At 43.5% G+C, this 24,090-nt stretch overlaps 1 protein-coding gene across 1 annotated transcript in view; it reads left to right on the plus strand.

The window, feature by feature from the left end:
- The window catches only part of LOC101738967 (uncharacterized), a 111,647-nt gene that overhangs the window by 37,571 nt on the left and 49,986 nt on the right, over positions 1-24,090 (plus strand). The window contains exon 3 of the mRNA XM_004923478.5: positions 8,010-8,082. Within this exon, the coding sequence (XP_004923535.1) occupies positions 8,010-8,082 (73 nt within the window). The remainder of the gene's footprint in view (positions 1-8,009; positions 8,083-24,090) is intronic.

A 24,090-nucleotide genomic window follows, 5' to 3' on the forward strand; every position in this document is an offset into this window, starting at 1 on the left:
TAGGTGTTACATAGGTGGTACAACGACGTTATTTCAGTGAAATTAGTAATTAGTAAAATCAGTAATTAGTTTCGGTTTGAATGGTAGTGCCGCCGTTGTAATGTAGAAACTGATACTTAGACTCAAGTATCAATATGGGTGGTGGCATTAACATTGTTCATGTCTATGGGCTCTGATAACCACTTAACAGCGGGTCGGCCGTGAGTTCGTTCACCCACATAGTTCGCCGTGCAACCTAACCCATGAATCAGCTCGCTGAGTTTCTCGCCGGATCTTCTCAGCGGGTCGCGATTCCGATCCGGTAGTAGATTCATTCGCGAAGCAGCTACTCTTGAGCTGTTAGGTCTCCTTCGGAGGCGCTCGGGTAGCTGTTAGCAAATCCCACCTCTCCTGGCTGAGCCTTTGCTCGCCCACGTGTCCTGGTGAAACTGGAAAGGCCTCCGGGCCACCAGTAATCTTTCAATCATAAAAAATCACCCACATCCATCTATCTATAATTATATAAAAATGAATTGCTGTTCGTTAGTCTCGCTAAAACTCGAGAACGGCTGGACCGATTTGGCTAATTTTGGTCTTGAATTATTTGTGGAAGTCCAGAGAAGGTTTAAAAGACAGATAAATATGAAAATGCTCGAATTAAATAAAAATAACAATTTTGTTTTCCCATTGATGTGTCCTCTGTCGGACGCATTCCTTTGGTTTGTATTAAGTTTATTTTATACAAAAGTTTAGGTCTTTTATTTATCGATTGAGGCACTACGAAGTCTGCCGGGTCAGCTAGTACGCAATAAAAAGTAATGTGTTTACAAAATTCTAAAAAACTATATAGATAATAAACAGTAAAACGTGTTTAGAGTTTTATGTAAATTTTGTATAAAACTGAGAAGAGAACGAATATCCGGTCTCATTAGTGCTATACCGTTCTACCATTTCATAACGGGACGTTGACCAATAAATATTTATAACTGATTCATTCATTTCGTGTCGCATTTCCATAGAAACAAGAAGAATTTACTATATAGATGCTCTTAAAAAATACTATGAGATTAACATATTTCTAAATAAAAAAAATTTGTATTCAATAAAGTATTCTCCGCAAGCCTCGTTTGAAGAAGGACATGTCATAGCGCTAGAGTTAATTCATTCATTCATATCGAAATTCATTTCGTTCATATCAAAATGTGTGTATGTAATCTTGGCCTATATTTACAATTCTATTATAAGTAAGATTCCTTTTATTTTTATTTTTTTATTGCTTAGATGGGTGGACGAGCTCACAGCCCACCTGGTGTTAAGTGGTTACTGGAGCCCATAGACATCTACAACGTAAATGCGCCACCCACCTTGAGATATAAGTTCTAAGGTCTCAGTATAGTTACAACGGCTACCCCACCCTTCGAACCGAAACGCATTACTGCTTCACGGCGGAAATAGGCGGGGTGGTAGTACCTACCCGTGCAGACTCCCAAGAGGTCCTACCACCAGTGTTTACGCAAATTATAATTTTGCGGGTTTAATTTTTATTACACGATGTTATTCCTTCACCGTGGAAGTCAATCGTGAACATTTGTTGAGTACGTATTTCATTAGAAAAATTGGTACCCACCTGCGGGATTCGAACACCGGTGCATCGCTACACACGAATGCACCGGACGTCTTATCCTTTAGGCCACGACGACTTCAAAATACTTCCTTGGTATAATATGAAATAAATAGATGATACTATATACTATATTTATACAAATAAATATTGATTGACACGGTGGCCCTTGTTGACGGTCGGTGATGATTGTTGCGCTGAGGGTCGTGGGTCCGATTCCCACATCGGGCAAACATTCGTGTGATAAACAACAAACCTGTTCATCATACGAATGCTCTTTGTGTGAGTATTTATTATTTATATTATGTATTCATTTAAAAAACATATACTCATATAAGTATCTGTGTCAGTTTCTGGTACCGTGCGTGATTTTTTCCCTGTTATTTATTTATCCTACTAATATTATAAACGCGAAACTTTGTAAGTATGTATGGATGCATATTTAATACTCTTTCACGCAAAAACTATTGGATGGATTTTGATGAAACTTTACTTACTTACTTGCTTACACATCAGAATAACACATAGGATGTTACTTATAAATATATATTGTAATTTACTCAAAATATAACGATAAGTGTCAAGTAAGCAGGAAAAAATCTCCCATCTCATTTTCATAATCAATAATAAATTACAGTTTCTGAAGCGAAGCGAAGGCGGGTTGCTATTGATTATAAAATAAAAATATTTTAATACTTATGATCATACTCGCGACCCTTCACAATATCTCCGATAAACATGTAAGATACCAACAACTTTTACGCCTATTGCATAATGATATATTTTCATATGTATACTAGCTGACTTCAAAAAAGGGAATTCAAAGATTGTGTAGAAGACTGTATTGTTTCTATATGCGCTGCCTCACTCAACTTTTTTCTAGGTTGACCGATTTTAATTGACTACGACTTCATTGATGATACCCTTATTCATGATACCCTTATTTTATTTTATTAAAATCCTTTTTCCTTTCCTTCGAATATTTTGTTGTATCAACTCTTTTATTATTCCTCATAGCAACTGATACATCGTGAAATGCTTTACAATACCTAATTAAACGTACACTTTAGAGCTGTCGATTTTAATTTACAATTACTTTACTGGTGGTAGGACCTCTTGTGAGTCCGCACGGGTAGGTACCACCACCACCCCGCCTATTTCTTTATTATATTATATATGCCTATTATATTATGAAGCAGTAATGTGTTTCGGCTTGAAGGGTGCGGCAGCGGTTGTAACTATACTGAGACCTTAGAACTTATCTTTCAAGGTGGATGGTGCATTTAACAACTTAACACCAGGTGGGCTGTGATCTCGACCACCCATCTAAGGTAAAAAAAAATGCTGGTATTCGGTAGAAATGTGTTCACGCGATTATGTGCAACATAACGTTAGGAGAATGTGCAGTTCGATTTCTTCATAGACGGCTACCCGTTACAGTTTAAGCTGTATCTTGAACGGAAGATAGGAAAATTGCCAACACTATTGCTAAGATTATCATGTGGCCGTTAAGAGCACTGTTTTTGATGCTGACATCTGACAATCTCCGACAGGCTGATAACTTAATGTGTATTAGTTGCATAGACTATGACAAGATTGAAATACCGCTGTCTAGTTTAAGACAAGATCTAAGTCCTGATTCGATGTCCGATTATAGTGTAACGAGAAAATGTTGTAATCGATTTTTTTGTTATTTTGTTAAAATTTTGAATAATCACCTTTTCGTTAAAGGATATACATATGTGAATGATTGAGCATGAACTCCTACGATGATCGAGCGATGATCGAGGCGTGGCTTGCCTGAATGATTCGTCAAATTTAATTTAGATGTTCCTCAGATACATTGTAAATGAGAATAATTTGTTACAATCACGATGTCGGTACTCATTCCGCTTCTCGATGCACACGAGCGATCATTAATATGATTTGAGTACGCATCGTGTCCGCTGTAAGGGCTATTACACACGGAACTCTTAAAGTGAGTTTAATTAATTTAAAAAAAACGTGTCTATTCAAATAAGTAAATACTAGATGATGACCGAGCTTTGATCGGTATTTTCTTTGATAACGCCATCTTGTTGTGTCTTTAAAGCGGTTAGTTGCCCTCAATTAAGAAAAATAGTATTATTATTCGCCAATAGATGTCGAGAAGACTTGATTATTGAAAACACGAATAAAACAACATTTTCTGAAAATAAATCGTAGCTAGATCGATTTATCGCTCCCGAAATCCCCTGTATACTAAATTTTATGAAAATCCTTGGAGCCGTTTCCGAGATTCAGATTATATATACATATACAAGAATTGCTCGTTTAAAGGTATAATATTAAAGAGAAATTACATGGCTTCCAGGGTGAGCTACTGGTTTAATGCGACCTTGATTCTCTCTTCTTTTTTGGAACTGTTCTGCGTTAAACGATTTTTTTTTACTGGTGGAAGGACCTCTTGTGAGTTCGCACGGGTAGGTACCACCGCCCTGCCTATTTCTGCCGTGAAGCAGTAATTCGTTTCGGCTTGAAAGATGGGGCAGCTGTTGTAACTATACTGAGACCTTAGAACTTATATCTCAAGGTGGGTGGCGCATTTACGTTGTAGATGTCTGTGGGCTCCGGTAACCACTTAACACCAGATGGGCTGTGAGCTCGTCTACCCATCTAAGCAATAAAAAAATAATGAAAGTAATAAAAATAAAATATAAACCAATCGATTTTAAAATACAAGTATGTACAGAGCCGAATGAGATTCAGAACTTTGTGCCGACACTCGTGTATTTGATTGATGAAAACGCCCCGCATACCGCGACCGAATGGGGAGCTTCGAAGACCTATGAAGCTCGTTATCTAAGAGATTTTGGATACATTAAAAAATAAACTTCATCTATTATTATAGAATTTTTATTAATTAATTTCCGAACCAGTTTTTACTACAAATTTTCGCTTTGTTCACAAAGAAACGATTTAATAATTAAAAACTAATATTGTTTAAGTACGTTCTGTACTTTGCACAGAGAGTGAGTCTGGCTGTCCAACGAGGTAACGTAGCCAGTATCTTGGGAACTGTGCCTCCTTCAAGCGCAATGGAAGATTTGTTCTACTGTGTGTGTTGATTTATGTTAAATTATTTTGATTTGTTATATTATAAAATTAAAGTTGAATTATATTTTTAAAAAAAATTTATCAAAATTTTGTTTAAGTTAAATAAGTTTTGATAGTAATTACAAAGAATTAGGACATATTCCTATGAAATCATTATTAAAGTTCCTATTCCGCATATTTTTTATACAAACGAGATTACCATTTACTATTTCACGCCGACAATGTAATGTTTAGATTATATTTTTATTTATTTACAATTAAAAAAAAAGTAAATTCAATAAATTTATATTATTTATGAGGACCGCGTCATCATATCATGCCGTTAACATCGGTTTGACTAAACACTACATTAGATGAATTCTAATTATTTCATTGTTGTTTTCGAAATATAAAAATATTTTACAGGTTCGTAAAGTTAAATTGTGCGGTTTTCATATTAAATACACAGCTATTAGGTGTTCACAAGTGAATTTACGATGAAAGAAAAATATCGTGTAATTACCTTGCTATGGTGCTAATTGGTCGAGGGCAAGCGACCAAGAGGCAGGAACCCGACCCGTTGGACGGACCAAATTCGTGCAGCCCTGGATACCACAGTGCACGATGCTTTGCACTCAGCTGCAGATAGGAACAGATGGCGGTGTACTATAAAAAACAAACTGTTTCAAGGCCATGACCACGACCCTCAGTAATGAGGAAACCGATGCAAGGAGGTGCTACGCAGTCGTGTGTCTCAGCTTGATGGCCGGGACGATTGAGAATTCGATGCTCAGATCTTTCGGTCATTGGCGGCGTCAACGTTGTCTCGTCTATGGGCTATGGTGGCTGTATACAACTATATGGCTATAATAAAGATGTGTGGTGTCGTGGGACACCGGATAGGAACGAAGTTCCTTATTATAAAAATATTAATTTTAAGTTCTATTCGAGGTATAAAGAAAATAAAACTGGAGGTTTCGCAACAACCCACGGTCATTCGGTAACGTGCGAACTTATTGTGGTACATACACTTCATTCACGGTTGCTTGCATAAGTGTTAGTGTATTGCGCAAACGAACGCTCTGAGATCGTGGTCAATGAATGATAAGAAAATATGTTATTTTTTTACGTTATTACAAAGTTAAGTCATACACTGTGTGCATTACTAATAAAAATCTTACGTTACGGACGTTTTTTCCCGGTTAGGGTACCCCTCCGCATCGTCCCATAAGGAACTCCGTTCCAATAAACGACTGCTAATTAAAAACCAAACTCACACGTCTTAGCATATTATTTATAGTCTTACCTCGACATTCATTCTTTGGTCTCATAAATTAAAAGCTATATTTGTCAGTACGGTATTATTTGAGTGAAATTGTTTGACGCATCGCTGTCGTGAAATGCTATTTACATACTAGATCACGCCTGGGTAGCGTGAAAGTGAATAGTTTTGAAAGCTATTTTTTACATGTAATATCTTATTAGAATTTAAATACAGTCTTATTGTGAATGTAATCGTATTATGACATAAGAATGGTCTTTGGTGTTTTTAAGTCACGCAGGCTAACCTAGTTTGGAGACCATCTTACTTGAACGTTATCCGAATAATATTGATTTTGTTAATGGGTAAGTTGTCTTAAACTAGGCTGCGGCATTTCAATCTTGTCATAGTCTATGTTACTTTTTTTTTATTGCTTAGATGGATGGACGAGCTCACAGCCCACCTGGTGTTAAGTGGTTACTGGAGCCCATAGACATCTACGACGTAAATGCGCCACCCACCTCGAGATATAAGTTCTAAGGTCTCAGCATAGTTACAGCGGCTACCCCTTCGAACCGAAACGCATTACTGCTTCACGGCGGAAATAGGCGGGGTGGTGGTACCTACCCGTGCGGACTCCCAAGAGGTCCTACTACCAGTGATTACGCAAATTATAATTTTGCGGGTTTGGTTTTTATTGCACGATGTTATGTCCTTCACCGTGGAAGTCAATCGTGAACATTTAATACTACTACTAACTAATACACATTAAGTTATCGGCTTGTCGGAGATTGTCAGACATCAGAATCAAAAATAGCGTTCTTAACGGCCACATGATGATCTAGTGCTAGCAATTTTCCTATCTTCCGTTCAAGATACAGTTTTAAATGTACAAGTAGCCGTCTTTAAAGAAATCGAACTGCATATCCTTCTAACGCTATGTTGTTGCACATGGTCCCGTAGGCACGTATGTACCAAATGCCAGCAACGGAATTATAAACTAAAATCGACACTTGTAAGGTTACATGTAAGTAGATATTTTAAAACATACCACGATGTATCAGTTTTTATGTGTGTTAAGATAATTGATATAAAATGAGTATTGAAAAAAGGACTTTATTAATATAAAATGAGAGTATCATCAATGAAGTTGTAGGCGTCGTTGAATATATGCATTATTAAGGATAACTCAAAAACTACTGACGAAATCTAGAAACAACAAGAGAAGTATCAGCTTTCATATAATTAAAAAAAAAAACACTTGTTGCACTCGGGGACTGCCGTGGTAAAGCTTTTGCATAGTATTTTTTATCAACTTTGCAATTATAATTAGACAATAATAATTTCATATTATAATAAAATAGGACCACGTTATATTTATAAAAATTAACGAAAGCAAAAGATTTCGACGCCACACCACGCGCTTATTCACAAAAACTTCATAAGCGCAATGTGTTGAACGCGAGCTACATGGTAGGTGGAGTGGGAGTGTTAGGTTTTATTTTCGTTACGAAATTTCTTGATTCGGTCGCCGCGCTCAAAACCCGCGGTAAATGCTATGCAATAGCTTCAAAATTCATAAAATCTATTTGTCTAAAAAAAAGTTCTGAGATAATGCACATAAAAAACAGTAGAATTGAGAGATTCCTTCTCTCTTTTCGAAGTTCATTTATAATATTAAGCCGCGTTTGGGTAGCAGTGATACTGACGTAATATTCGCTTTCAGGAATAGCATAATTTTGTTTTCTTATCATACCTACGTTTTTATTCCTTAAGGCAGGCGTAAATAATTACTGGAGCCAGCATTCGAAGTAACAATTGTATAAAATATTCATAGTAGACAGGTTCTGTGGCTGATATTCTATATTATTTGACATGTGTATTATATGACTTGCAACAAGTAATTACGGAAATCTATGAATTTAGATACAACGCTTCTTATGTCAAACGCTAACTAAAATGTTTTCAAATAAATACAAATTCTACCTGTCAGAAATTGGTTTTTAAATAATATATAATAATATAATCACGAAATATATAATCACATACTAATTAATTGTATTATTGTTACAGGTACAACATGACATCGATTGCGTCACATCTAAAAAAGTCAATAGCGCTATGGCTTCTCTTAGCTTTAATAAATGTGAGTATTATGAATGTAAAATAGAAGAGCATTCGTGAGAAACTGTATGCTTCTTATTAGTATATATTAAAATTACTGTTATTTTATTTATTTCTTTCGAATATTTCGTGGTCTAGGAAGACCGAAGTCTAAATTATAGATTTTTGAATATTTTGTTTACTATCTACCGTATTTTTTTCTATAATAATATCAAGTGTTATTTAAGTTTCTTGGTACACAGAAAGAACTAATAAGAACATGAAATCTAGTGGTTTGTTTGCATGCAGATTATTTGGTTTTCATCTTTTTTTTTTTATTGCCCTTGTAGGCAGACTAATACGTCCCAACTGATGGTAAGTGGTTACCGTCGTCCATGGACTCCAGCAATGTCAGGGGTAGAGCCAAGCCGCTGCCTACCGAAAGCTGCCATCTTCTCGATAAGAGCAACCTAGGCTCTACCACCCGCCTAAAGGGTTGAGAAGCAGCCTTCTTTGAATACTATATCAGCGGATTACGATCGCCAATTATCATTTTCTGGTGGTGGGTGTGTTGTAAGACCCATGGATCTTCTTCTGGATATTTCTGGCGCGAGATTACTAGCGGTAGGCATTGGCTTGGTGTTCTATGTATTGCTGATGTCCATGAACGATGGTAATTACTCCCCATCCAGATGGACCGTATGTACGTTTGTCTAACAAAGGCAATAAAGAATTTAACCAATATTTATACAAATTGAAAATGTTTTCTTTCAATTTGTACAAACAGTATAGCGTCATATTATCACGCAATGACACATCATTTTCTCACCAGTCTAGAAATCTAGCATCGTTCAATTTCAATTGAACACAGTATAAATGATTTACAAATGATACAGCAGGTTCTGAGCGGCGAATCAATAAGCACACTTTCATTCTTCATTGAGTAACGTGTGAATGTTTTTTTTTTGTTTTTGTTTTTGGCAATTTGTTTTCAATTGTTTTGTGAGAAAAAATATTACGAATTTGTAAGTTTTTTTGTTGTTGGTATACTTTTGTTAGTGCATCCATCATGCATTTATAAAAGCTGTAAAAATAAAAAGACAATGAGAAACGCAAGATTAAACCGTAAAATTAGTTTTAATACATACAATTGAACCCTCTTAGTTTAATTTAATTTAGTAAATATTGGAGCCCATGGACTTCGCCACTTGAATGTTGCCCTCGCCTTCGGATATCGAGTCTAAATCTTAATTATGAACGGTTATTCAAATTTATCACGTAACAGTCAGAAATCGATCGAAATGATGACCCCATTCCATTAAATTATTATCACAAAAAAGTTGCTCTTTTTAAAATGAAAAATATTTTTCATTAATTTCCGTTTTGAAATATGTAATAGAACAGCAACCGTAAACAAACGCTGATTCTATCCGCGTTAAACAAAAACCCGACCCGGTGCTTGGTAAGCAGAATCGTAGTCCCGGCCTTGACGAGGCCGAGGTAACCCGGCAAATCGATATTGGTATTGCAACAAATTAACCGCAACGCTCTAAAGTGACTTTCTAATTGAGACGGCTATCTGTCCGCTCTGCTTGGTCGCATCCGGCACGCATCCCACATATTGCACACGTTGAAATTGGAGCACCCGTGTAAAAACATACGGATGGCGCGTTCGCGGTTAAAAGAATTTTCTAGATACGAGCGTTAATGCTAGTTTATTCCGGCGGCTGGGAAGGGGGAAAATTGAAAACGATGTGACAACGGTGACTCGGACGAAATACGTGCGAATATAATGTGAACATAACATGCAACGGTCATAAATAAACTATGTAAATAAATAGGAATAACAATTATCTCGATCAGGTTAAAATTTGGTCAGAGCTGTTTCAACTGATGGTAGTTTACTAGTAGTAGGACCTCTTGTGTGTCCGCGCGGGTAATGACCACCACCCTGCCTATTCGGCCGTGAAGCAGTAATGCGGTTTGAAGGGTGGGGCAGCCGTTGTAACTATACTTGAGACCTTAGAATTTATATCTCAAGGTGGGTGGAGCATTTACGTTGTAGATGTCTATGGGCACCAGTAACCACTTAACACCAGGTGGGCTGTGAGCTCATCCACCCACCTAAGCAATAAAAAAATTAAAAGAATTAAAAAAAAAAAAACAGTTTGATTAAAATTAAATTTACGCAATACAAAAAGTAGTCTTGCATTCCGTATTGTTGTGTGGGGTAGCCATTACACAATATAATTGAGATATTGACCCCAAGTTTTAAGACAGTTTGTGTTATTCAGGTCATTATGCCTAAAATTTAATTCAAAGTTATATCGATTCTGGGCTCCGGGGTTGCTTTACATCGGAAGAACTTAACTATTCCTATCAACCCATAGACACAGCCCATTAAGCTTCTCGCCGGATCTCAGGGGGTCGCGTTTCCGATCCGGTGGTAGATTCTGCGAAGCACTGCTCTTGCTAAGGCCAGTGTTAGCAACACTGCGGTTTGAGCCCCGTGAGCTCACCTACTTGTTAGGTGACGCTGACATAGCCTCTCAAGGCTATGAGCTTAGGTAAGAAAAAGAAAGATAATTACTGAACTTCATCTTTTCAAATTTTATTTCATAAATTTTCACACAGTAACTGACAATAAGTACGGCTTTAGTTACAAGCGATTTAACAATATCAGTACGGGCTATGTTTCCTGAAATAGCCTCTCAAGGCTATCAGCACAGGTAGAAAAAAAAAGTTTTACCTATATAACTATTCCTATTCATAGAAATAAAGATTAATATTATGTAAAAATATTTTTGCCTACATAAAGCTTAGACTGAAAATTCTTTTTTTTTAATGTAAAAAGCGTCTATCAGCGTTTACTTAATACACCTATTCACACACATGACCGTACCATTAGTTCATAGACAAATTGAAATACACATCCTGAACTTGTCGCCTACGTGAAAGTCGTGCGAACATATCACGTGACCCATTGTGTACGTCATGTCCCATCGACTCGATTATCCGTTTGCTAATTACACGACGACCCAGTTAAAACCATGCAATGATAGTTAAAAGGAAATTGTCGCAAATCAGTCTGGGAATTTTAATTCGCCAGGCATCGTCGGAATTACACGGTTTCCGTTTTATTTATTTATATTATTGCTAAATTAAATAAATTATCGTAATTTTCGCTTTATTATTGCTGTACTGCATACGGAGTATGTAGAATGTTAACTGATGAGTTTTATTGAAATGTCCTATATAAATACGAAAAAACTTTTTTGTAGCCTTAAAGAAATTGTCACTAAATCGTCAAACTTCTAAAGATATTAATTCCATGTGAATTGGATTTATTATTGTATTTTCAGTCAGAAGTAAACGAATTTTTAACATCACAAGACATTTCGCCTGGAGCAGAGAAAGAAAACGTAAATAATAATGTAAACACATTTTAGCTGCATTGCCTCTCAAGTGATTTGCATTCAAGATGTGAATACAGCGTCGATAAGATCTGCCGGTATTACCGACAAACGCGTCGTTTTGTATGACCGATAAAAATCTCTTTTGAATTATACATATAAATTTTGTTTTCACGAATACTACATACGTACACAGGTTTTGATATTCTCACAGCAAAAGATTTTACTGAATGTATTTCAGATTTTTTTCTGATTTTCTGTCTAGGTTAAATCGTTACAATAATATCATCTGAAAGACAAAAAAGAAAACGATATTTTGACTAAGCTTAAAAATATTTCAGTTTTTTTTTATTGCTTAGATGGATGCCGAGCGCACGGTCCAACTGGTGTTAAATGGTTGCCGGAGCCCATAGACATCTTCAACGCAAATGCCGCAACCCACCTTGGGACATGAGTTGTAAGGGTCTCAGTTTTAACAGTACAACGGCTGCCCCGCTCTTCAAACCGAAACGTATTACTGCTTCACGGCAGAAAATAGGCACCTACCCGTGCAGACTCATAAGGGGTCCTACCACCAGTAATTACGCAAATTATAATTTTGCGGGTTTGATTTTTATTACACGATGTTATTCCTTCACCGTGGAAGTCAATCGTAAACATTTGTTAAGTACGTATTATATTTCATCAGAAAAATTGGTATCCGCCAGCGGGATCCGAACACCGATGCATCGTGCGAATACACTGAACGTCTGCGGAGGGACTTCGGTTCCCTCTGTATTTTGTACCGAATGTTCCATGGGGAGTGCTCTGAGGAATTGTTCGAGATGATACCGGCATCTCGTTTTTACCATCGCACCGCCCGCCACCGGAGTAGAGTTCATCCATACTACCTGGAGCCACTGCGGTCATCGACAGTGCGTTTCCAGAGGTCTTTTTTGCCAAGTACCATCCGGCTATAGAATTAGCTCCCCTCCACGGTGTTTCCCGAGCGCTATGACATGTCCTTCTTTAAAAGAGGCTTGTGGAGAGTATTAAGCGGTAGGCAGCGGCTTGGCTCTGCCCCTGGCATTGCTGAAGTCTATGGGCGACGGTAACCACTCACCATCAGGTGGGCAGTATGTTCGTCTGCCTACAAGGGCAATAAAAAAAAAAGTCTTATCCTTTAGGCCACGACGACTTCATACAAATTTGAGTTAACTGTTACGCGATCGTGAAGTTAAAAAACTCGCACTAAGCACCCAGTTCAACAATAAACATTGTTGTCAACTAAAATCATAGTTCCGTGTTGAAAGTCGGCCCAAGCGAAATATAGTTCAACGTGCGGCACTAAAGGTCTGTTCGTCTCGGATGCAACAGAACTTGCAATTTGCGGTGCATCCATGAATAATGTATCCAAGGTTGTTTTGCTAACAATAAGACACGCGGCGCGCGACGTGATCCGAATGTTGCAATCGTAACGGTCACAACATCACCTATCCACGTTTCTGATGAATATGCAGATCTCATGATGACGACCCGCCTCGGAATTCTAACGGTTGGGTCACTTTGACAACGAAACGTTTTGTCCCAGCGCGTCTCGGTTTCAGCTATCAAATATTTATAAGGAGCCTAGGCATTGGGGTGCCTGGCAGAAAACCTCCCCGAGTGTTCAGTGGCTGCTGGTCCTTTTGTTTTCTTGAGAGGACGAGCAGGCGCTGGGCCGGTGCACCCTGGGCGTGGGCAACAATCTCCTCGTGAGGGGTGAGAAAGAGGAGATTGTTGCCCACGGCGAATTTCTGCCGGGGCGGAGGAGTCGCTCCCGAGGGCTCTCTATCTGCGCTCTGCAGCTGCAGAGTACACGACTAGGGAGCAAGGAGGGGTAGACCACGGGCTGTTTTACAGTTCGTGGCCTAGGGGTCTCCGCTACGTGTACGTCGCGGTGATCGAGGTGGAGAAGACCGTGGGTTGCTCCTCAACCTGCGGCCTAGGGGCATCCGTGGCGAGGTGATTAAACCACGGTGCCGGGTGGTGGCTAGTTTAAGTTAGTTTAGTTTCGTTTAGTTTAGCTAGTTCATATATATATATAAAAAAAAAAAAAAAAAAAAAAAAAAAAAAAAAAAAAAAAAAAAAAAAAAAAAAAAAAAAAAAAAAAAAAAAAAAAAAAAAAATTGCTTGTAGATACCGACCAGCGGGCGGTATATCCTGCACCGGAGGCATCTGCGGGCCTCGGGAGGATCAAACACCCTCCCAAAAAGAGCGGCCACATCGCCTTGGGGAAGTTATGTGCGTACCACCCACTTCTTTAATATGAAAATGGCTAACTATGAGAGAGATTTGTCATGCGACCCGGCTGACGCCCGGCGCTCGCAGGTACCCGGGCCTGCGAGTGATAAATTGGTTACCGATGGACGCGCAGGAGTAGGCGACCAGGCCCCTGTTGCTGATAATATTACTGGAAGCAGTTATTTTGAAAATATTGACGGAGGACCGCGTGGGTCGTCTTCCGTTAGAAAACGCTCACGCGACAATGCTCCAGTGGGAGATGGGTCGGTGGATCTGTCCTCAGATGAGGAAGGCTTGCTGCCCCCCAAGAAATTACCGACCACGAGGAGAGGTCGGCAGGCTTCGAGAGGAGTGAGTGCTTCACGGCCGCGGAGGAACGCACAGGGTAGGTTCGTGTGCTCCAATACTCCGGCTGCCAGCAAAGCAGATAGTGACATGGGGGTCACTACCGAGGACCCTGGTGGCGAGAGCTGTGCCTCGCTAGGGAGCTCAAAGGCGGAGATCAACGCCGCCCGAAGAGAGCAGCGCAAAGCTGTCGCGGCCGACGAAGTGTCGGAAATGGCCCGACGCGCACGCGAGCGACGCGCTACTCTAGCGGCGGAAGGGGGGGAACCATCTGCGGTGGCCCTAAGTCAGCTTGCCTTGGACGGGGTGGACTTAGTCCTGAAGGTTGCCACCAAATCCGGCAGCCTGAAGGGCACGTTTACCCGCGGTCTGAAAGAAGCTGCCGCGGACATTAAGGAGGCGATTGGCATCCTCCTCAACAGGACGGCCTCTGACGAGGTTGCGAAGTTGCAGGAGGAAAACAGCCGTCTCCGAAATGATATGGAGGACCTCCGGCGACGAGTCACTGCGTTGAGCGAGCAGCAGCAGCGGCGTACGTCCACTGATGCCGCATCGGTAGTGACCCCGGCTCCCGCACCGAGACCGACAAGCACTCATACCGACGACGAGGTCGAGCGCATTGTCCGGCTCTGTATGCTCCAGTGCGGGAGCATGGTCAATGCTCGTATGGAGGCAATTTCTCGGCGCCTCCCTGCGGAAATCCTCCGTCCGCCACTAGCGGCCGATACACGGCGGAGGGCTGAGGAGCCGCCGAGACCTAAGCCTAGGGAGGGGAAGCCCGCGGAGGGTGTCAAAAAGCCCGTCGAGGGAGCCCCATCGAGCGATCAGCCCACGACTGCTGGGTCTAAGGGTGAGACCTGGGTTACAGTCGTGGGCCGCAAGAAGGCACGCAGGGTCGCCAAGGCGGCCTCAGCAGCAACGCATGCGCCCGGCCAAACCGCAAAGGCGGTTGCGCAGCCTGCGCGGCGGGCTGCCAAAGGCGGTCGCAAAGGACCGGAGATACGTGCTCCGCGTTCCGAAGCTGTGACGCTCACGCTACAGCCCGGAGCTGCGGAGCGCGGCGTAACGTACCAGTCGGTCATCGCCGAAGCAAAGGCCAAGATCAAATTATCAGATCTTGGTCTTCAGGCCGTCACCCACAGGCAGGCTGCCACGGGTGCACGGTTGTTCGAGGTGGCTGGTACTACGAGTGGCAGTGCCGAAAAGGCGGACGCTCTGGCCGCCAAGATGAGGGAGGTCCTCAGCCCCGAGGACGTCCGGGTCTCCAGGCCAATGAAAACCGCAGAGGTGCGGATTGCTGGACTGGATGACTCCGTGACCTCTGAGGAGGTGGTAGCGGCCGTTGCCCGAAGTGGAGAGTGTCCATCGGACAAGGTGCGGGCCGGCGATATACGCACCGATGCCACCGGACTCGGCGTGGTCTGGGTTCGGTGCCCTGTAGCGTCGGCGAAAAAGATCGCCTTAAGCGGCAGATTGCTGGTTGGCTGGGTTGCAGCGAGGGTGAAACTTCTACAGCCCCGGGCTTTGCGGTGTTTCCGGTGCCTGGATAAGGGGCACGTCCGGGCAAAGTGCACCGCTGAAGTTGACCGCAGTGACCTTTGTTATCGCTGCGGTCAGCCCGGCCACAAGGCGGCTCAGTGTTCCGCGGCGCTCAACTGCAGCTTGTGTTCAGCTGCAGGGAAGCCAGCGGGACACAGGCTGGGTGGAGGAGCCTGTGGCGCACCAGCCAGCAAGGCCAAGAAGAAGAAGAGGAACTCAAAACCTGCCGGGGAAACCTCGCCACCCCCGCAGGCTAGTAGCTCCGTAGCCGACTCCCGGCCCAGGACCGTTGCCGAGGGAATGGAATGTCAATAATGGCACAATTCCATTTCCTCCAGGGCAATATCAATCACTGTGCCAGAGCTCAGGATATTTTACTCCAGAGCATGGCAGAGTGGTCGATCCACGTGGCTGCGGTCGCCGAACCGTACTTTGTCCCCGCCCGTGACAACTGGCTGGGGAGCATTGACGGCTTGGTGGCCATTATCGGCCAGACTCTGATCAACCCGTCTCGGGGCCGCGGCTGGGTTGCTGCGGTCTCGGACGGTATCGGCATTGTAGGGGCGTATTTTTCTCCCAACAAGAGTCTCGCCGACTTTGAGGGGTTCCTCGTCGAGTTGGGCGCCGTCGTAGGCCGCTATCACCCTCGTCCCGTTCTGGTGCTCGGGGATCTCAACGCCAAGTCATCGGCGTGGGGATCTCCGGTCACTGACCATCGGGGCGAGGTGCTAGAAGAGTGGGCGGTGACAACTGGTCTGGTCGTCCTGAATCGGGGTTCGGAATACACGTGCGTGCGGCAGCGGGGCGGCTCGATAGTGGACGTCTCGTTTGCTAGCCCCTCTGTCGCCAGCCGAGTCCGCGACTGGCGTGTCGCCGTGGAGGTGGAGACGCTGTCGGACCATCGGTATATCCGGTTCGACGTCTCTGCCCAGACCGCGAGCGGCCGCCAGCCAACCGCCCCGATTAACGACGGCCCACGCTGGGCACTTAAGCGCATCGACGAGGAGCTACTCGAGGAAGCTGCCTTAGTCCAGTCCTGGATTTGGGAGTCGACAATGAACAGTCCCGTCGACGTCGAAGCGGTGGCGCTGTGGTTTCGAGGGGCGATGACGCAGATCTGCGACGCGTCCATGCCCCGTGTCCACCAACAGTCCGCAAGGCGCCAGGTGTACTGGTGGACCGACGAGATCGCGCGGCTGCGCGTTGAGTGCGTCGCGGCTCGCCGCCGGTACACGCGATACCGGAGACGACGTCGACGGGATTCCGTCGAGGAAGACGCGCTGTATGAGGCGTACCGCGCGTCTAAGGAGACTCTGTGGCTGGCCATCGGCGACTCTAAGTCGCGTGCCAGGGAGGAGCTGCTGGGGTCCCTAGATCGGGATCCGTGGGGGCGCCCCTACCGTTGGGTACGGGGCAAGTTGCGTGCCTGGGCGCCTCCACTGGCGCAAAGCATGCAACCCCAGTTGCTAGAAGCGGTTGTATCGGCCCTCTTCCCTGAGCGAGCGGAATACGTTTCCCCGGCGATGGCTTCACCCTCAGCCACAGACTCTCGAGAAGAGGAAAGCACCGATGTCCCCGAGGTGACGCAAGCAGAAATGAGAGCGGCCGTGTCGCGACTCCGGTCTAAGAACACGGCCCCGGGACCCGACGGAGTTCCTGGTCGAGCACTCGTCCTGGCTCTGAAGGAGCTAGAGCCCCAGCTGAGGGGGCTCTTTACGGCATGTCTCGAGCAGGGTCAGTTTCCTAGTGTATGGAAGGAGGGGAAGCTGGTCCTGCTCAGGAAGGAGGGGCGCCCCGCGGACTCGCCGTCCGCGTATCGGCCCATAGTGCTGCTCGATGAGGCGGGCAAACTTTTTGAGCGCATTATCGCAGATCGCCTCGTCAGCCACTTGTGCAGGGAGGGGCCGGACCTGGATGACAACCAATTTGGTTTTCGTCGGGGGCGCTCCACCATAGACGCCATCATGCGCGTGAGGGCCCTGGCGGAGGAGACGGTGTCCCGGGGTGGGGTGGTACTGGCGGTGTCTTTAGACATCTCCAACGCTTTCAACACCCTACCCTGGAGTTGTATTCGGGAGGCTCTGAAATACCATCGCGTGCCTCCCTACCTCCGCCGCACGGTAGGGGCTTATCTGGAGGGTAGATGCGTCACTTATCGGGGACGTGACGGTGCCGGTCGGCACCTCATGTCGTGCGGTGTTCCACAGGGATCGGTCTTGGGACCGCTCCTGTGGAACATCGGCTACGACTGGGTGCTGAGAGGCGAGCTCCCGTCGGGCGCCAACTTGACGTGTTATGCGGACGACACGCTTGTCACTGCCCGGGGGAGCTCGCACAGGGAAGCGACGTTGATAGCCGCGGCTGCGGTGTCACTGGTGGTGAACCGCATCCGGCGCCTGGGCCTGGAGGTGGCCCTAAACAAGTCGGAGGCTATGGTGTTTCATGGCCCCCGACGTGCGCCGGCGCCGGGATCACACATCGTGGTAAGTGGGACCCGGATAGCTGTCGAGTCCACCATGAAGTATCTGGGATTGGTGCTCGACAGCCGATGGGAATTCGGGCCCCACTTCCGGCGGCTGGTGCCCAAGCTGATGGGTGCAGCGGGCGCGCTTTCAACGTTGCTTCCCAATTTGGGGGGCCCGAGCGCCGCCTGTAGGCGGTTGTACGTGGGAATCGTGCGGTCCATGGCCCTGTATGGGGCCCCTGTGTGGGCGATGGACATGACGGCCAGCACACTCGCCATTCTGCGTAAGCCGCAGAGGGTGATGGCCGTCAGAGTCATCCGCGGGTACCGCACGATTTCCTACGAGGCGGCTTGCGTCCTGGCCGGATCCCCGCCCTGGGACCTAGAGGCGAAAGTACTCGCGTCATTATATCGATGGCGCGAGGAAGAGCGGGCACGGGGCTCGAGGCTGGTGCAGCGGCAGATCGCGCTGCGCCGAGAGGAGCTCCGTCTGGCCTTGGTGGAGGAATGGCGGCAAAGGCTTCTGCGCCCTACCGCCGGCCTCGCAACCGTCGAGGCGATCCGGCCAGTACTCGACGACTGGCTCGGGAGAAGGCACGGATCCCTGTCGTTTAGGGTGACACAGGTGCTGTCGGGGCACGGTTGCTTCGGCAAGTACCTGTGCCGCATAGACAGGGAGCCGGACGCTCGGTGCCACCACTGCGTCCACTGCGGGGAGGACACGGCGCAACACACGCTCGCCGAGTGTGTAGCTTGGGAGGAGCAGCGCCGTGTCCTCACAAATGAAGTAGGAAGCGATCTGTCGCTGCCGGCCGTAGTGCGGAGGATGGTCGGCAGCGCAGAGTCGTGGGACGCGGTGGTGTCCTTCTGCGAGGACGTGATGTCGCAGAAGGAAACTGCAGAACGGGAGAGGGAGATCTCGACTCCCTTTCCCGGCCGCAGAAGGCGCACCGGGCGCAGAACAAGGGCGGACAATGCCCTTTTCCGCCCCCCATGAATGGGTCCAGGGGCGAGGGACTTGGGAAAGCCCTCGCCCCCTATTCGATGGACCTGAGACGGAGGCGCATGCGGGTGTCGGCGCGTGCCTCTGAGGCGATGCACGGAGTAGCTGAACGCCTCACTACTCCGTGCAGGAGACGAGGCCTGGATAGACCGGGCCAGCACTGGTGTGGGGCTGCGGAAGAATTTTGGATTCCCGCGGCCCTGCGCGCACGTGTGGGTGGACACCGGGGTGGTTTTAGCCGGTAGGAGTCCGGCACGCCCCTTCGCTTTTCCCTAGGCGAAGGTAGTCCATGAGGATTTCCCCCCGAAAAAAAAAAAAAAAAAAAAAAAAGCCCATAGACATCTTCAACGCAAATGCCGCAACCCACCTTGGGACATGAGTTGTAAGGGTCTCAGTTTTAACAGTACAACGGCTGCCCCGCTCTTCAAACCGAAACGTATTACTGCTTCACGGCAGAAAATAGGCACCTACCCGTGCAGACTCATAAGGGGTCCTACCACCAGTAATTACGCAAATTATAATTTTGCGGGTTTGATTTTTATTACACGATGTTATTCCTTCACCGTGGAAGTCAATCGTAAACATTTGTTAAGTACGTATTATATTTCATCAGAAAAATTGGTATCCGCCAGCGGGATCCGAACACCGATGCATCGTGCGAATACACTGAACGTCTGCGGAGGGACTTCGGTTCCCTCTGTATTTTGTACCGAATGTTCCATGGGGAGTGCTCTGAGGAATTGTTCGAGATGATACCGGCATCTCGTTTTTACCATCGCACCGCCCGCCACCGGAGTAGAGTTCATCCATACTACCTGGAGCCACTGCGGTCATCGACAGTGCGTTTCCAGAGGTCTTTTTTGCCAAGTACCATCCGGCTATAGAATTAGCTCCCCTCCACGGTGTTTCCCGAGCGCTATGACATGTCCTTCTTTAAAAGAGGCTTGTGGAGAGTATTAAGCGGTAGGCAGCGGCTTGGCTCTGCCCCTGGCATTGCTGAAGTCTATGGGCGACGGTAACCACTCACCATCAGGTGGGCAGTATGTTCGTCTGCCTACAAGGGCAATAAAAAAAAAAGTCTTATCCTTTAGGCCACGACGACTTCATACAAATTTGAGTTAACTGTTACGCGATCGTGAAGTTAAAAAACTCGCACTAAGCACCCAGTTCAACAATAAACATTGTTGTCAACTAAAATCATAGTTCCGTGTTGAAAGTCGGCCCAAGCGAAATATAGTTCAACGTGCGGCACTAAAGGTCTGTTCGTCTCGGATGCAACAGAACTTGCAATTTGCGGTGCATCCATGAATAATGTATCCAAGGTTGTTTTGCTAACAATAAGACACGCGGCGCGCGACGTGATCCGAATGTTGCAATCGTAACGGTCACAACATCACCTATCCACGTTTCTGATGAATATGCAGATCTCATGATGACGACCCGCCTCGGAATTCTAACGGTTGGGTCACTTTGACAACGAAACGTTTTGTCCCAGCGCGTCTCGGTTTCAGCTATCAAATATTTATAAGGAGCCGGTTTTTTTGGGTCTGACAAGTTTTTGACTGGAAGATGAATCGTTAAATACGTTTCTGTCTGTTCTATCTGTGCCTTTAGCAATTTCTATGAGTTTATAGGAATCCGTAATAATTTTTATTACCGAGCGTATTCACGATAGGAAGGTAAATGACAGGGGAATGTTAACTGGACTGGGACTGAATTCACCTTGTGATGTCTGGGAATCCCAGTAACGACTTAGCATCATATATTATAACAATAGCAAAAAAAGTTCTGTTTATTCTTCTAGGCCATCTGTTTTGAAATTGTGAATGATGAAATTTTTCTCTATGGTAGGCAAAAAATAATCACTGACATATGCTACACCCTGTCTTGGTCGAATTAGAGGTGGATACTGTGACTTTTGTGAAATTAACCCTTTGACTGCCATGTTGGTAGTGGTCTTACTGGTGGTAGGACGTCTTGTGAGTCCGAGCGGGTAGGTACCACCACCCTGCGTATTTCTGCCGTGAAGCAGTAATGTGTTTCGGTTTGAAGGGCGGGGCAGCCGTTGTAACTATACTGAGACCTTAGAACTTATATCTCAAGGGGGGTGGCGCATTTACGTTGTGGATGTCTATGGGCTCCAGTAACCACTTAACACCAGGTGGGCTGCGAGCTCGTCCACCCATCTACGCAATAAATAAAAAAAAAATTTAGGTCACCGGTGCTCTATGCGGTGCACTGTAGTAATTATGTCGATTTCTTTTTCTAAGCCCCTGGATTGCCTAACTTTGCCGTTTTTTGTTTGTTAATGTATGTTTAGTCTTTTAGGTCTCTTAAAAATAGATTCATTCTCAGTATCTTCACATTCGTCTTTCCCAGAGTCTACTAGATATTCGAAGAGAGAAATCGACATAATTACATCAGTGCGCCACGTAGGGTACCGCTAGCCTTCATGGCAGTCAACGTGTTAATAGAGCTCTACTCTACTAATTTATTTTCTATTTATTTTACTTATTTATTTTACTACCTAGAAAACGTTTATCGTCCACCAAACCGTGTATAAACGACCTCATAGTTTTCAGGGAGACCAAATCACTGATCCCCACATAAACGAATGGTCTAAGAGGCGCTCATAATTGACGAACTCACTACCATACAGTTAAACAGGTGTCCGTATTAGGATGAACTGTGATTTCATTTCAGATATATTAAACCAGTTTGATTTATGAGTCATAAAATTGGTTATTGTTTTGATTACAAAATCTTAAGGCGATTTTAGTATATGGAGTTGATATCTATAATATATTAATAATACGTGAAGCGAAAACTTTGTATCCCTTTTTACGAAAATTGCGCGGACGGAGGACTATGAAATTTTCCACACTTATAGAGAATATAGAGAAGAAGCGCACAATGCTAATAATTTTTTTTAAATAATGCATAAAAGATACTTTAAATCGATAAAGAAAACATTACACACACTACCATGTATTTGACACAACACTCTCTGTTTGTTTATTGTCAATAGTCAAACTTTTGTTAGTGTTTAAAGTCTGTGGTCAAATTGAGATTAATTGAGAATGGATGAATATTGTTTGTCTTTATTATTATTTATGTATAGTGTAGTTTTGGCGAAATCTGTGATTATATTATATAAGTACAATAGTATTTGACAATAGAACCATAATAATGTTTAAGCATAAAATTTCAATTGATTAAAGTCGAATTTCGACTTCTGCGGGACCACTAGATATGTTTATTTCGTTAAATATTAAATGATTCTTATTTCGTTAGAACAAATAATTTGTTTTATGAAACACGTCAAAATACTTTTTCATTAACATAACTGGCTGCCAATTTTATTAAGTTTTTAGTTAGCTTAGTCTCAAAAATATAATAATTATCGTTTATTTATGTTCACAAATACAGTTGTGGATGGATTATTAATTCAATTTTCGAGACGCTTCGATTTTTCCCAAAAACCGTTTATCGAAGACCTTGCAAAAATATTTCGAACATAATAATAATAATAATTTATGGGAAATAATTTACAAATTTATTCTTTTACAAACTATACGGGTTGCTTGATTAATTTGCAGTTGTTAAATGTTAAATTTAAGAGTCTATGTGTAGCTTATAAAATACATAAATGTATGAAAAAAAAAACGTAAAACATAAACTTTTATCTATACAAATAAATAAAATTGGTGTGTCTGTTTGTTATAATAAAATAACAACTTTTTACTAAATGCGTAAGTATGTATACACACAGTGCATATACCAAAATAACATTATTTTTAAATTTTGCCTGTCTGTCTGTTTGTCTGTCTGTCTGTTCCGGCTAATCTCTGGAACGGTTGGACCGATTTTGACGGGACATTCACTGATAGATAGCTGATGATATAAGGAGTAACTTAGGCTACTTTCTTTAGACTAGCTTCACCCTACGGCGTCACCCGCGGTACGTATAACACGGTAACCGCGGGTAATATAGCGGGACTCAGCTAGTTAAAAATAAAACGTTAGTTAGTTTTTCATATTGGATCTCCGTAATTCAGACATTAGCTACTTTAGGATATTTATTATTAATGGATTATTCAAGGGCATGGCTGTTCGCATAAAATGTAAAATAAAATATATAAATAAATGGTGAAATCCCATCTCTATTCGCATTCATGTCATACCGAGTAGTTTCTGTCGTTCAACCATCATTTCGTTTTTTATCCGAATAAGACAAGTTTTTTTAAGGTTTATCTTTTTCTTATTTTTTTAAATTCAACCCGTAATTAGCACAGAGCTGACCTCAATTAGCTGTACATCGTTCTTTCTGCGCTTCGCCGAAACATCTGGTGCACTCTAAAATAATCTCGGCGCATACATGCTAATGATAAAAATTAAAAGCTTTCCAACACCCTTTTACCAGTGATTATAGGTTTTTAACTTCAAATTCAATGTTATAATAAAGCATCAAGTTAAATAAAAAAATAAAAAAAATATTCAATTGACGAGTATTTTTTACATTTTCTTCTGTTATTTGTTTTTAGATTTTTATTGTATTTTAAAAGAATAATAATAAGAAAAAAAATCTAAGCTTGGAAGAGAAATTGAATTTGTTGATTACAGAATTGAATTAAGATGTTTATAAAATTTAATTTGAAGTTAAAAACGTTTATAGCAATTTATTATCAAGCCTCTTAGAAAATATAGTCATGCACCTGTGACCTCAAGGGAGACATTAAAGACTGGTAAAATATGTTCTTGTCCGCACGGATGGACAGTTGGGAGTCGTTAATAGCATTTTTATTGCACTTTACAGGTGGACGAGGTCACAACGGGTGGGTTTGAGTGGTTACCGGAGCCCGTATGCTGGCTTCGTCGAGACATTAGTCGAACTATCAAATAAATTGAATATGCAATTTCGAAAAGGGCACATCTCTGAAAATGTAAAATGTTCAGGAAATGAAAAAAAAAACTGATTATTTTCTAAAGCAGTGTAAAATTTAAAATATTAACTATTGAGATATA

The sequence above is a fragment of the Bombyx mori genome, chromosome 6 (assembly GCF_030269925.1).
Source record: "Bombyx mori chromosome 6, ASM3026992v2".
In the NCBI taxonomy this organism is placed as follows: domain Eukaryota; kingdom Metazoa; phylum Arthropoda; class Insecta; order Lepidoptera; family Bombycidae; genus Bombyx; species Bombyx mori.